This window comes from Falco peregrinus, chromosome 1 (genome assembly GCF_023634155.1).
Source record: "Falco peregrinus isolate bFalPer1 chromosome 1, bFalPer1.pri, whole genome shotgun sequence".
Taxonomy (NCBI): Eukaryota; Metazoa; Chordata; class Aves; order Falconiformes; family Falconidae; genus Falco; species Falco peregrinus.
Genome location: NC_073721.1, coordinates 24590806 through 24605465, shown reverse-complemented (window position 1 = coordinate 24605465; position 14660 = coordinate 24590806). Strand labels below are relative to the sequence as shown.

At 43.2% G+C, this 14660-nt stretch overlaps 1 protein-coding gene across 5 annotated transcripts in view; it reads left to right on the top strand.

Moving 5' to 3' along the window:
* Window positions 1–448: 448 nt before the first annotated feature.
* Window positions 449–14660, top strand: part of VSTM4 (V-set and transmembrane domain containing 4) — a 40423-nt gene continuing 26211 nt past the window's right edge. For 4 of the 5 annotated variants that reach the window (XR_008745218.1, XM_055793291.1, XM_055793286.1 and 1 more), the window contains exons 1-4: window positions 449–613; window positions 6065–6463; window positions 12727–12795; window positions 14312–14419. Coding sequence is in view for 4 of the 5 variants with exons in the window: in XM_055793291.1 (XP_055649266.1) it covers window positions 559–613; window positions 6065–6463; window positions 12727–12795; window positions 14312–14419 (631 nt within the window). In the remaining variant the exon portion in view is untranslated. The remainder of the gene's footprint in view (window positions 614–6064; window positions 6464–12726; window positions 12796–14311; window positions 14420–14660) is intronic. The other variant, XM_055793273.1, reaches the window with a different exon arrangement.

The window sequence follows — 14660 nt, the reverse complement described above, 5'->3', positions numbered from 1 at the left end:
AGAGCGGGGTGAGGGGAATGGGCACGAGGGCCTGCAAAATTTCAAATACCTCCAGGAAAGCAGAGAGGATGCATAACCCAGCCTTCCCCTCCCTGCTGCCCTGCCCCACAACCCCTAGCTGCCAGGCTGTCTCACCGGCTCCGAGGAGGCTTTCTGTGCTCAGCTACGGGAGCATCCCACCCGCCACCTGCAGACCCGGGCCCTTCGGGCTGAGGGTGTGCGCACGGGGGGGTCACAGGCTACAGATGGAGCTGCCTTATCCCGTCCTAGTGTCACCCCACAGGCCTGGGCTCGGCGGGGAGAAAGGAAAGGGAAAGAAGGCGAGAGAAAAAGGAGGGGTGTTGAATAGGGGGCAGGACGGTGGGAAGAGCAGAGAAGTAGGGAGGGAAGGAAGAAAGCGGAAAAAAAGGAGGAGAAAGGGGAGGAGATGAAAGGCAAGGGGAGAAGCGAGGACCGGGCGGGGAGGAGGCGAGAGGCCAGGGAGGAGAGGAGGGAGGCAGCTCGGCAGAGAGGGAAGGGAAGGGACGGGACGGGACCCGACCCGGCGCCCTGCGGGCCATGCGCCTCCTGGCCACGGCGCTGGCCGCACTGCTGGCCACGGCCACGGCCCCAGGTAAGCGGCACGGCGGGCGCCCAGCCCGGCGGCTCCCTCCCTCCCTCCCTCCGTCCCTCCCGGCCGGGCCGGGCCGGGGCAACCCCTCGGCCGCCCGCGGGACTCGGGGCTCCGCCTCGGGACGCCGCCCGCCCCTTGGCGCCACGGAGCGGGGTCCGGGCCCCCACCCCGCCGTCGGCACCGCCGAAGGGGCGGCGGCAGCGCCCGGTACTCGAGCACCAGGAGAGGGGGCCTGGCGGGACCGCCGCCCGGGGAAGCCCAACGGCAGCGACGGGAGCGGCCACCCCGCTCCCCGCGGCCGGCCGGGTCCTCCCCCGCCGCCCCCCGCCCCGCTCTGCCGCCGCCTTCCGGGCTCCCGGCAGCAGCGTTTCTGCACGGCGACCTGAGCCGCAACTGTACTTTTAAAAAAGACAGCCCTTCCCGTGCAGAAGTTTAAGAAACGTGTCCTCCGCCACCTCCTGTGCCAGGCGGGACGGTGCCGAGCTGCCCCGTGGAACTGCAAGCAAAGGGAGGTGCGGCACTGGTTTTTCCACAGGTGCCTGGATTCTGTAGGCGCCCGCCGCAAACAGAACCCGTAGGTCGGCTGTAAGAAACCTCCTGCAAAATCAAAGGTGCATTGGGCCAGCGCTGTCTCCTAAAGCTGCAAAATGGACACAGACTCCAGATCTGAACTTCAAGGTGCAGGGAGGGTTAGAGGGGTGGGGAAGCCCTGCTCACTCAAGGTTAAAAGCAGTGAACATACTCCAGTTCAAAGGAATATGTCAAAAGGGCAGGAGATGGTAGAGGCAGAGGTTTGGTTCAAGTCCATCTTCGGTCAGTGCAGAAGCTCAGGAGTCCTCCTGAGAAGGAGTCTCTGACATGAAACTCGCAGACAGATCCGTTCAACTGAAAAAATCTGGTTGCTTTTGGTGGTCTTGCTAGCCAGCTCCTAATTATTTTCATTTAAACAAAGAGCTTTGCTTCATCCTGGCTCATCTGCTCCACTTACTTTTTTAATTGTAGAGAAGTCAAAATAAAGCAGGCTTTGACAGTAACATTGTTTCACAGAACAAACTACAACACAATAAAAGCCAACCCCTATGCTTCTGGTCATGCAAATCTGAGATCACAAGGTAACTGCGCTGATGGCGTGCCTCTGTAGTCCCTTAGCTATCAGCAGCAGCTGAGGAAAAAAGTCCCCTCAGCCCTGAAGGCTGGGTTGTAGATTCTGCAGGCCAGTCTCCCTGGAGGAAGGGAGAGGGCCCTGCCTATAACAGTAAACCTGGGCTGTGAGCAGTAGCACACAGGAGCAGCTCTGCGTACAAGTATCTCAACTGCAGTAGCTGGAGTTCTTCCACAAAAACGCAACCATGCTGAAACCGCTCACCAAACATAAGGAACCAGCAGTGGCTGGGGGCCTTTGCTACTGGTTCCAGCACAGGGGACAGCCCTGGCACAGACAGGATTGCTGGCTGCTGAAAGTGTTATTTGTTACTCCTGACAGTGCTGCGGAAGTGTTTTGCTATGTAGTATGGGCAGAAAACAAAGTCCAAACCCAGCTAATACTTCAAACTGAACTGGTGTAAGCAGAAGTGGACTATTTTCAAAACAACACTTTTCAAAACGGAGTTTAGTCAGCAGTAACCTTCCCTGACTCCCAACAGACTAGTGAGACAAGCAGGTGGAGGGTACCAATGAAACAAATAGCTATAGCATCAGGATGGGGGCAACTAAGTGAGCTGGCTGCAAATAGGAGAGATGTGTTTGATGATTAAGCACACTGCAAAGGAATCCTCAAGTCTTTGACTCGCTCTCCTCCCCTTTCTATAAATAGTTTCCCTTTCCAAGCAGAAGCAAGACTGTTGTGGTGAGCTCCACCTGAGCAGCTACATCATGCTATACTGACTAGGCAGGAGAAGAAAACCAGTGATTCCTCACTTGGAGCAGCAATCTGAAGTCTAGAAATTAGGTGCTCTGCTGGCATACAAGCCTGCTCTCAACTTGTGGAGAAGTCTCTTGGCAAGAAGCCCATTACAAGGGTAAACCTCATGTTGGGGCTGATTCAGTGCTTGCTAAATACAGGAGGAACATTTCCACTAGTGTCTGAGAGCCCTGAATGAGGCTTTTCCTTTCCACATAAGAGGTAAATGACCTCTTTCCTCCAAAATCCACCACTGTTCCTGCTCCAACGGCAGTGAGAGGATAGAGTCAAATGGATACTGTTTTTCCGTTTTATATAAAGCATCACCTGACCCTGTTCAATGTAAGATGAGATGAGATGAGATCATGGTAAAATCGTCAGGAAATTTCCAAAACCCTCCTCATGGCTGCACTGGTTTGGCCACACCAATAGAAGCCACAGAAGGAAGATATGGAGATGGATTCCCACTGATCAGACAACATGAAGGATGCAAAATTTGATATTTCCTTATGAAAAGGAGTGTCCCCAAAGGAAAAAGCAGAAGCCTTAGGTATAAAATACCAATGTCTGTATGAGTATAAACAGCTAGAAAGGGATCAGAGACTCCATGCACAATGCTTTTTTATCTTCTTGCAGAGGCTTCCATCATCACCGTATCTGAGTTCCTCTTTATTTTCTCTTGCATACTTTTTGGCACTATGTTCTGCCTAGTTTTAAGTTAAGCAATGATACCTTTGCCTTTTATTTTGGGACTCTACTCCACAATTAATCCTAGCCAGCTTTTTCAAACAAGAAGTTCACATGTCAGGAAAATGACATAATTGTTTTTCTTTACAGTTTTCATTACATGTTCATAAATTCAGTAGAAAAAGTTTGGGTTTTTATTTACCCAAACCACACTTTAATAAATGATTTATTAAACATTTATAGTGTAAGTAATTATAAGAACCCCCAAAAGTGTTGAAATTCTTAAACTTATTCCTCATTTATAAGCAGCACAGCCTTCAAAATTTAATCTTATTTTAATGGTAGAGGCCTTATCTTCATATCTGCCTGTAAATACCAAGGTCAGATAACTCCAACAATAACTGAACTTTCATTCCTCTAAACTTTTTGGTTGTATTCAGCCTTAATTTTAAATTTCAACATCCTATCCTACTTGTGTGCTTCCTGCAATCCAGAATAATATCTTGCTTTGGCAGTTACATGAATTGCACACACAAACATCAGGCACAGATAATTATACTGATAACCTAGGCCATGCTTAGTTGTAGTTTCTTTAAGAAATTAAACCCTCCCAGTTTTCTTTGTACAACTTATTTTCTCCTTCATGAAGAAAACATAATGTCTACTCGGAAAAAATACACCATTCAGTAGAGCATTCTATTGAAATGACCCAAAATATTTATTATACTCTTGATTTTCAGAGGGTTCTTCTCAAACAACTGCAATGTAACTTCCTTAACTTTGTGGATTTACTTTAAGTAAGGTGATACAATTCACCAGTCTGTTTCACAACTTCACCAGGGCCACAAAACCAGTGTCTCTGACTCCAATACTCCTTCAGAAACTAAATGGAAATACTTTACTTGCTTATTTTGAAGATAAATATATGTTTGTGTTTCAGGAACTGATGGCAGCCAAGAGCCTTTGCCAAAATGCTCATCCCCTTTGTTAAAATGTTCCTAGATGATGTGCTAGAAAAGTGTCCAGAAATGAAAAAATTATTCTCCCAGAGTTGCAATTCTCATTAGTATTTGAGTACAGTATATTCACATAACTGGAAGTTTAAAATTCATATTTTAGAGGACACTTTGTGTCTGCAGAGCGTATTGCAGGGACTGCTTGCTCACTGTTGAAATATGGTTCTCTCTAGTGGATGCCATCAAACCAGTAGATTACACATTACAAGTCATTTAGGGAACATATTGCCACAATATACCATTGGTAAAAAATAAATCAGTCTCTGATATGACTAATAAGAACATTCTTAATGTACATTAGGAAGGAAATAAAATGAGTGTTGATTCCCATGCCTCAGAAAATCAGACCAGCATAAATCAGGTCAGGAAAGAAAAATCTTCCTCTAATGAACATCTATGGATTTCTTTCAGTCTTCACCTATACTCTCTGTTGCTAGAAGTAAAGCAGAGAGACAAACAACTGGTCTAAGATAAGTTTATAATGAAGAGCAGAAAGAGTCAGAAATGAATGGAACAGTGAAGTAATGATTTGCCCCAATATAATCTTATGCCATATTGTGTCATGCAAATAATGTCTGATTAATTTGAATTTGTAGTCAGAAGGACTAATCTAACAGATTTAACCCAGGTTTGAGATGACCATTTGGTTATGACAAGGAGAGTATTACTTAAAACAGAGGACATGGAGAACTGTGAAAGGAGCTGGTTACAGGCATAATAGGGAGGTTAGTAGTTTTTCAGTGATCATCTAGGGAACAGTATCATGTAAGGTTTGTGCAAATGATGTCTAGAAGAAGTAGAAAGAAGCATACATGTTGAAATTATGTGACCACATCAAGTTAGCACAAGACTGGGATAGCATGTAGGAAAGACTGAGGACCGAGTGACAAAAGTGGAGCAGAACTTAGTGAAGCAATGTCATGTACTTGGGGATTAGTAAGAATTCTTTTGGTATACTAGGAATTGAACCAGAAATGACAACGAAAATGCCAAAGTATATTATTTAATTGTAAACTGACATGTAATCAAGTGTGAAAATATCACGAAGAAAGACAATGTAATTCTGGGATATACCAGGCAAGGTATATATCCCAGTAGAATCTGAGAAGTACCATGACTATTTCACATTGGAGAGCCTCTTTCCAGACCGCGTCTATAATTCCAGTCACCCACATTAAGAAAAATATATAAAAAATTACAATAAAAAAAAAATTAAACTGGAAACAATGCAGAGAAGGACTACTAAAGTGAATATGGAAGTGAAGGCAGTACTTCACAAGAGGAGACTAACAGCTTGGCTTCTTTAGCTCAACAAAGCAAAGGCTGAGACACCAGATAACTGCTTTCTATATGGAGTCAGGAAGCAAGACCTAGAGAAGAAAACACTATTTAAACCTAAGATTGGCACAGGAACAGATGGGCATAAACTGGCTACTGAGACAATTTAGCCTGGAAATCCTGAGTGGGATGCAAGTGATTAGAAGAGCTGGTCATGGAACAGCTTTCCAAAAGACATTTTTTTGCTCTCGTTCCAAGCTAGTTTTAGATTAATGCTCATTCAGACTGACAAAAGATTGTGATTTTGAGCCTATGACAGCAGCAAGGTGTCCACTTCAGCCCTATCTTATTAGTGACAGCAAGAATACTAGAGCAGACTCACTGAAGGAGGGCCTTATACCATCTTTAACATTCACAGAGAGACAGATGTCAGGTTCTAAAAGCTCATTAAATTGCTACACACTGAACAGATGCCATCAGTTTACCTACAGTGGATTTGCATACTGGGAGAGATTATGATGCTGTTGTGCTGGTATGGAGGATTCTCACCATCTTTTCTTTCCTTTGCAGATGTTTGTGAGGCTTTAAATGTGACAGTCTCTCCAGGACCAACAGTGCGATACTTGGAGGGAGATAATGCTACCCTTTACTGCCACATTTCTCAAAAGAGAAAGACAGAAAATTTGCTGGCTGTGCGGTGGGTATTTGCTGCGTCACCTACCCAGGAATATCTGATGATCAAAATGACGAAGTTTGGGTCTGTCCAATATTATGGAAATTATACTCATCATTTCCACAAGCAAAGACTTCATCTTCTTAAAGAAAAACACGGAACTATGTACAAATTTCTTATTCTAAGCCTCCAGGAAACAGATCAAGGACATTATATATGCAAAGTCCAGGAAATTGGCAAACACAGGAATAAGTGGACGGCCTGGTCAAATGGCACAGCAGCTACCGAAATAAGAGGTGAGAGACTACTGATTTCAGTTCTATCATTTTTTCTTGTCCAATGATCCCTTTTTTTTCTTTTCTTGCAAGTTAATCTGTTAGATACTTGAAGTGAGGTTATTTTTGAGTGTTATCTGTGGATATGAGAAGAAAAACTAATAATTTCTTTACTTACACATTACAATTTAAACATTATTTAGCCCATAATGAGATGTAAAAAAGTGGGAAGACTGGTAGATTTGTAGAAGATAGTCTATTTCCTTTGCCTTTTACCAGAATAGCAGTAATTAAAACTCCTTTACGTTCAGCCACAGGTCTGCAGTGGTTTGGCCTTGGCTGGACACCAGGTGCCCACTAAAATGTTCTATCACTCCTTTCCTCAGTAGGACAGGGAGGGGAGAAAATAAGATGGAATAAACCCTTGTGGGGCAAGATAAAGGCAGTTTAATAAAGCAAATGCAAAGGCTGTGCACAGAAGCAAAGGAAAACAGATGCCTAGAGACTTCTTAGGAAGCAGGGCTTCAGTATGCATAGCAGTTGCTCTGAAAGGCAATTGTCGTAAATAATGAATGCCCCCTTCCTACTCCTTTTTCTTAGCTTTTATTGCCAAGCAGACATTATATGGTATGGAATAAACCTTTGGTCAGTTTGGGTCAGCTGTCCTGGCTATTTCTCCTCCCAAGATCTTGCCCACCCCCAGCCTACTGGTGAGGGGGGTAATGCTGGAGAGACAACCTTGATGCTGTGCAAGCACCGCTCAGCAGCAGCAGTAACACTGGTGTGTTATCAACACCTTTGTAGCTACCAAAACAGAGCACAGCGCTCGAAGGGCTGCTATGGGGACAATTAACTCCATCTCAGCCAGACCGAATACAAGTTCTCTATGACTTTGCTAGTGGGAATAAACAAATGCCATTATTATTTAAATACAAAGAGATAGAAACAGAGAGAAATTAACTTATTTTCTGAAAAAAATGCAGTGGGTCAGCCAGAAATAGAACCATTATATTTTAGATCTGTGTTTTGCCTCTCTCTTAGTGTTTTCATTGCTTTTAGAACTAGTCTAGCAGCAGTTGGTAAGTAGCATTTCTAGTATCACTTCTGTACCTTTGTTTATACCACTTGTAGCCAGAAAGCAGAGCTAGAAAAGCTGTTTTGAACTTCAGATAAAGAAATGACTAGCAATGACTGATGGTTTTGAACCAAGTTACAAACAAGCCTTCTCTTTGGGATGGGTCAGCTCAAATCTAAAACCACCACACCCACTCTTTCAGAGATGGGTAGAACTGAATTTGGAGAACAGGCTTCTTTGAAGAGGTGGTGGAGCTCAGCAGTTGTGCCATTAGCCCTAGCTGGCAAACTAGCCCCCTGCTTGTGGCTTTATAAACAGAAAAGTTCATTTCCCACATGGCCAACTCTAAAGATAATGCCAAAAATCAAGGGTGACTGCTTGGACCATGGGTCTGGAAATTCAAAAGGCTCATCCAGCAATCACAGAAAATCTTGTGGGAGGAAACTGTACTTCATGAAGTTTCTGCCACTCCTATTCATGCTAAATTTATCATCGTGTTTAGACCTTAAAGGTTTTTCCTGCAGCTGGGAAACCCTAATCCCACTTATCCACCGTATGTTTTGGTGAAAATGGCCCTAGCTCTCCTCTGAAACTAATTTTGGTGTGAGGGAACTCCATTGACTACAAGCCTTTTCAAGATGGATTTGAACATGTTTATGTGCTCTTAATCCAAAGCACATTCCATCAACTACAGCTTCACTGGTGTCATTCAGGTTTCTGTATTACTTTTGGATTATAAACACACTAGGGAGAGAAGTGTGACAGTAAAAAATAATTTTGAGTGCATTATCTCCTGTGGATGGCTCTCGGGTATCACAAGCTTTCACTTTGATCTATCAAAAAGTTTGACAACAAAGACATGAAAAAATATAGTATAAGAAGAGATAAAGAGCAGCTTCATATTGACCAGCGATCTTTAAATTTGCCTTGAGAAATCATGGCATTAACATAATGTGATTAGCTAATTATTACTACCAATGATGAAAGACACTAATGGTCCAAAACTGAAGTTCTGCTAAACTCTTAGGTCTTATTTGGCATGGAAAACTTGTCTGGGAAGCCTCTAAGACATTGATATGGGATTTCCCCTGCTCCCTGGTTGCAGACAGTCAGAAATATAAATAATGACAGAGCAGGACCCAAGTCCCAAGAGGAGCCCCAACACCTTACCTGTCTCCACCAGGGAAATGCCCACCCCTCCAACACCCAGACCACAGCTCTGTACATCAGCCACACTTCTTTTGCACAGGAGACCACACAACTGGACTTACAGGAAAACTTCACCAATGTTCATTAGACTCCTAAGTATGAATTACCAGAGCAATCAGTAGCACAGGTCAGAAATATAATCCTGCAGCCAAGTGTGATCTGTAATCCACACCTGGTATCCTAAAAAACCCAAAGCTTACATGATCACACTATAAACTAGTCTGCACCCTTTTGAATCCATGGGCTGATTTTAATGAGATAATGGCCTTAAAGATATTAAGGTTGTACAAGTAATGTGAAATTGGTTGGGGTGAGGATGAGAAGATCTGTATGAACCTCCTAACTGAAGGAAGGCTGTAAGAACAAAAAAGGTTAATTATTGTTCTTGAGCTGCTGTGTGCCCAGTGACCTTACATATTGCAGTCAGGGGCTCCTGGACATACCACAGGCAAATGAGCCCAGTACTAAGGTTGTGGTGAGAGGAGCCATTTGGGTATGGAACATAGAATTAATTAGCTTCACAGCTGAAAGAACAGTGTCTTGTATGACTCTTGCTGCTGTTTTCACTCTTTTGTTTTTAAACAGGGAGGAGTAAAAATACTAGAGTCCAAGATCTCCTGAACTCAGCCATCTTAATTTCTGGAGGGCATGAAGTTTTACAAGCACTGACCCCATGTTGAGTGGCTGGAGCCAAGACACAGTGGTTAGTTTTACAACCACAAAGGGATATGAAATGAAACTTTATTGCATGCATGATTTAGCCCTACAGAATTCAGGCATTAGCTTGCTTCATGCTCAGCAGTTGTTCTTCCCTGCTGTTCCTGTGCTTGGCTAGGAACTGGCTCTGCTCCTCCTTTCCCTATCTCTTCCTTCTTCACCCCTCTACATTTGGCTGGAAGGAGAGATTCAGCCAGTGTCAAGAAGGAACTGGCAAACAGGAGGGCTGATCATCCCAACTGCCTCAGCCTCCCACTTTTGGGAAGGGGCAAAACTGGCAACTGGCATGGGGAAGGGAAGCCAAGGCTCTCATCTCAACCCAGAAAGAACAAGTGATGCAAATGCTGTGCCAGTGGAAAAGAGGAGGAGAGGCTGTGAGTAACTACCAGGTGTTGTTACTTCCAACAGCATCTCAAATAGATGGTCAGGGCTGAAGCTTGCAGGCCTACAAGCAGGGCTAGGAGGCCACCATACAATTCCAGAGTCTCCTAGAGCATAGACTACATTTTTTTCCAGTGCTTTAGAGAAAAAATTCTGAGGATAACTTGAGGGAAGAGAGCTAGAGAGGGCCAGGTCTGATGTTAAGAGACAGAGAGAAACTGGAGGAGGAGAATGCTCTTTCAGCCAGGGGCTCACACTGTACTGACCTTTCCCTCAGATCCTCTGCACCAGACCAGGTAGCTAGCTCCAAGAGCGATACACTGAAAGATAGGATCGATAACATGTAATGTGTTTCTTGCCTGAAGGACTTGCAAAATAGAGCGATAGATGTACCCAAGGAGTACAGAACTAGAACAACTAACAAACTGGGTGGGGTGAGTGGGGGTGTAGAGAAAAAGTCAGATGGAAAATAATTTTTAGGATTTTCCTGTGATAATGTAATTTCATAAAGCAGTTCAGCAGTTTAAAGTGTTTTCTCATTCACTAAATGATGGAATTTCTTAAATGTTTGCAATGAAACATACGGATTTGTCAGGAGGGCTTGGAGAGGGAATGACATGTTCCAGGTAAATGGTAGCAGAAGAAAAAACAACATAAAATGTTGTCAGACCACTTGTCATACTCCACAAAACGCCACTCTGCATCTTTCATATCTGCTCAGGCTATTGCTAACTGTAACACAGAAACTTCTCATTGCTCTGTGTAGCTAAGGTGTGGGGTTCAGATCAATTCAGTTACTGCAAAGAAGGAAAACTAACTTTTCCTTCTTTCTAAACTGTAAAAATGTTGCAAGTTACAGGAATGCAAGGTGTTTTCTTTCCCCAGTAGGAAGAAAAGCCCTTTTTTTTCAGGGAAGTTATTGTAAAATACTTGCCAAAAATCTACATGTGTGATGATTTCATGTAATGAATAGATTTGTTAAAATATTCAGGATGATCTTGCCATCACAACTGAACAGAAGATTTCATCAGTCCTGAAAGTAGTTCTATATTCATTGAGTTAGCGTCACACCTCACATCCATACAGGACACTCCTTAATGAATTCCCTTTCCAGTAAGATACTTTAAAGATTTGCCATGTGAACCTCTTTTGGAAATTCAGACCTCACTGGCAATCTGGAGGACATCACCAGACTCCTATTCCATTGTAATAATTGTTAGCAGAAGAAAAATAATGGTTTAACACAAGTGACATAATCTAATCTGATGTCATCAAAAAATGTCAGCATGTATAAACAATGTGGCTGAGGAGAGCAGAGAAGGTTTTGAACAGTGATCCAGCAGTCAGAGCATTTGGATTCTAGTGCTAGGTTGTACAGCTGTTATGATACTGACATTCACCGATTTGCCCAGTGCTCTGTAGTCTGCTCCTTTTGAATCAGAGAGCACAATTCTGTGCAAACTGCAGCTATTTTCCCTCTTAACTGAGTTAGAACATAGTCATTCAGTCCACCCTTTTTCTAGGTGAGCTGGTGTAACTTGTGGGCATGCAGTCTTCTTGGGAAAACCTCCCACCCATAGGCAGAGGAATGCTAGCTGAGAACTTAAACTATTCTGCACTCAAAAGTTGATGGCCATTGATACAGCACTGACAGAGCAGTTTACGTTAGTTCAGATGTACGGCCTCATCTGTTCCTACATCTAAGGGAAGGACACTGGGAGTATGCAGACGCAGCCAATGCAGTCTGCTTTTGAGCTCAGATATGCAATTTCTGAAGTGTATGGACATGCTTCAGAAAGTCCATGCATACATACATGGGTGGTTTTTTTGCAGATAGGCAGGTATCATATCCATGTATTTTTAAAGGGCATGGCATAGAAGCCAGCTTTTGAGGGAAGTAAGGAGAAAAAGAACTCATGGGCAGTGCTCTTACCTTGGGTTCTCTCAGTGTGTTATTTGGGCACTGCTGTAAGAATTGCAGGGCAGTTTAACCTGCCAAGGAACACTGGAGGGAAACCTTGGAAGGAAGGCAAGCTGGACATAATCAGGGGCCTACAGAGTCAATCCTGAAGCTGGGGAAACACTATCGTGTTGGAATTGCTAGAATGACTTCCCTGTGTTTTTAAAAAAGCTGTGCCTAATGTGGCTGGCTCCATGCTGTGTCCTTCAGTAAAGCTACTGTTCTTCCAATTATTTTTTTTTCTTAACCTCTAAGACTTTGAAATAGACTACAGTGTTAAGAATCTTTAATATATAACTACAAGGGAAAATGAGTTCCCATTCTCTTGAGCAAAAATTGTTCATCTCCTCTCTCAGAAATACCGTTTTGGCACAGAAACACAAACTGCAACCCTAGAGGTACGAGTTCTGGGTAACTGAGAACACCGCGTCAAGAGTAAAACCAGCTACATAGAGCATTAATGGCAGCTTTTTCCCTGAGATACTGAGACCATCCCCACAAAGTCATTACAGACATTATTAGCACATGGCCACCCTATTCTAAGGTGCAGGCATTTCTGAAGTGTGTTTCTATTCTCTTGCTGTTCTTCATTGCATTTAACTTTTGATTGAAGAGCCACACATTGCATCTTCCCAGAATAAGATGACATCAGGGAGGCAGTGTTAAGCCATATGGCAGTCATGGGGAGTGCCAAGCCAGATGCGATCTGCTGGAAGATATTTTTACAATGTTGTTTTATAACTGAAGTGTTATAAAGCGTTAATCGAAAGCTAATTATCCTGTAAGACAAAGCAACATATTGGTGTACTGAAGTCTAAGGCAGAACTACATTTGCTTCAAGAGGTCCCAACTTTTTATGCCACAGGTTTTCAGTTCCTGTCATGTCTTCTTTGTGCCACAGGTTTTCAGTTCTTGTCATGTCTTCTTTGTGTTTTTTTCCAGTGATTTCTTCAAAATCTTCTAATGATCCCACTTTCAAGAAAAACCATGAAACTTGGAAGTTTTTTGAAGGTAAAGATGCATCTAACTGCTATTGGTTCTATACAAGATGTTAGCTTAGTCCAGCACTACAGGGCAACTAAAATGCCCCAAACAGGACCAGTTTTGCCAGTTCCTGTGCAAACTCAGGCTTTGCCTGAAAAAACATCTCACAGAGTACAAGGGGCTAGAGAAAAGAGAATGGAAGGCCTCTGCTTCAGTTTCTTGTATATTTGTTATGGTCAATGGGAAAATAACCTATGCCTGGCTAATCATGCAAAGTAAATGCAGACCCTTATCCAGAAAGGTGCTGAGCATGTCTGAAGAGGTACCAAGGTCTCTATGCTCCCACTAACCTTAGAAACGGCGTGCTGAACATGCTCTGCACTGCAAGAGCAGCTAAAAGCTCCCCTGAATTTCCAGGCAAGCAGTATTTTCTGTGTAGATTAGTGGACAACCGTTCCACGAGAGCGCAATCTGAAGTTACACGAAGTTGGGATTCCCTCCTCCTCCTCCCACCCCAAAACAGAGCACTAGCAAGGTGCCAGCACAGCATCTGCAGCCGCTGCACTGCCTGCCAGGCAGGAATGTTCATTTGGAGGATGGCCTTGATTCTGTGGGGAGCCTTGCTGTTTAAACCACAATTTACAAACTATATTGTTGTACTGTGTAAGGGAAATGAAGCACAGAACTGCAGATCAAGGGTCTAGTTGCAGCAACGCTATTTTCTACAAGAACACTTGACCTCTGAGGCTTAGTTTCCTCTCCGTGAAACAGGAAAGAAACCAATATACTTCCCTAAGGACATTTCAAGACATTAATGGGTACAGCAACCCTGAAGTACTCTATTCGGAGTTCTAGTAAAAGCAGAAATAAGTCAGTAAAGATTTATTCTTTTTTCTGAACAAAATACTCTGTCTTGATCTGCCATGGTACAACTCCTGTCAGCTCCACTGGGAATGTGTTACGGCACCTGAATGAAAGCCATAAAAGGAGACTGAGGCTGTAGACTGGAAAACAAACAAACAAAAAAACCCGAAAACCCAAAAATTTCAAGCTGGTGCTGCCACCAAAAGAAGCAATCACAGAGTTTCTTGCTTCTTCCTCAGCTACTTAGCACTTCTCCCCTGCTGTTTTGCAGCACCTTTTCTTGGTTTATATATAAACCTATCCCCCTTTTCTTCGTTTATATATAAAAAAAAGCACAGCTGTTTGAACTGGGAAATAATCCAATTGAAGTCTATTTGCTTCTCATTTTCCACATAAAAAAAAAAAGGAAAGAAAAAACCCCAAACCAGCCATGTCATCTCTCCTGAAAGTAAGCCCCCTTTTAGGTGCAGTTAAACCTAGTTGCATTTATGAAGACTTCAACCAAATTTTGAACTGAGCAGGACACTATATGAAAGCTTCAAAAGCATTAAATTAGTTCTGAGCTTCTACCCTAAATACTTTGGGCAGGGGTCTATTTAGACCTTGATTTAATTTTTCTATCCTATAAGCATGAAGCATACAGCTGCAACACTGACTATTATCTGTGCTTGTCTTTCAGATCTGTATGTATATGCAGTGTTTGTGTGTTCTATAGGAATCATCAGCGTCCTCCTATTTACACTTGTCATTCTCTGTCAGTCACTTCTGAACAAGAGGAGATCCACAGGTTAGTGAAATGTCATTCTTGCTGACTGCAAGGACCTTACCAAAGAGGGAGATGGGGGAGAAGGAGAATACAGAAAAAGCAGAAAAGAGAATTATCTCCTTGTCTTGATTTTAATAAAAACAAAAAAAAATTATTGGCAGAAAAAACCTTTTCTGCCAGCAAAACTAGAACAAAGGCATTTTGCTCCCTTTGAATAGCCATTTAAAATTGGTTTGGACTCTTCAAAATCTTTCAGCTTTGC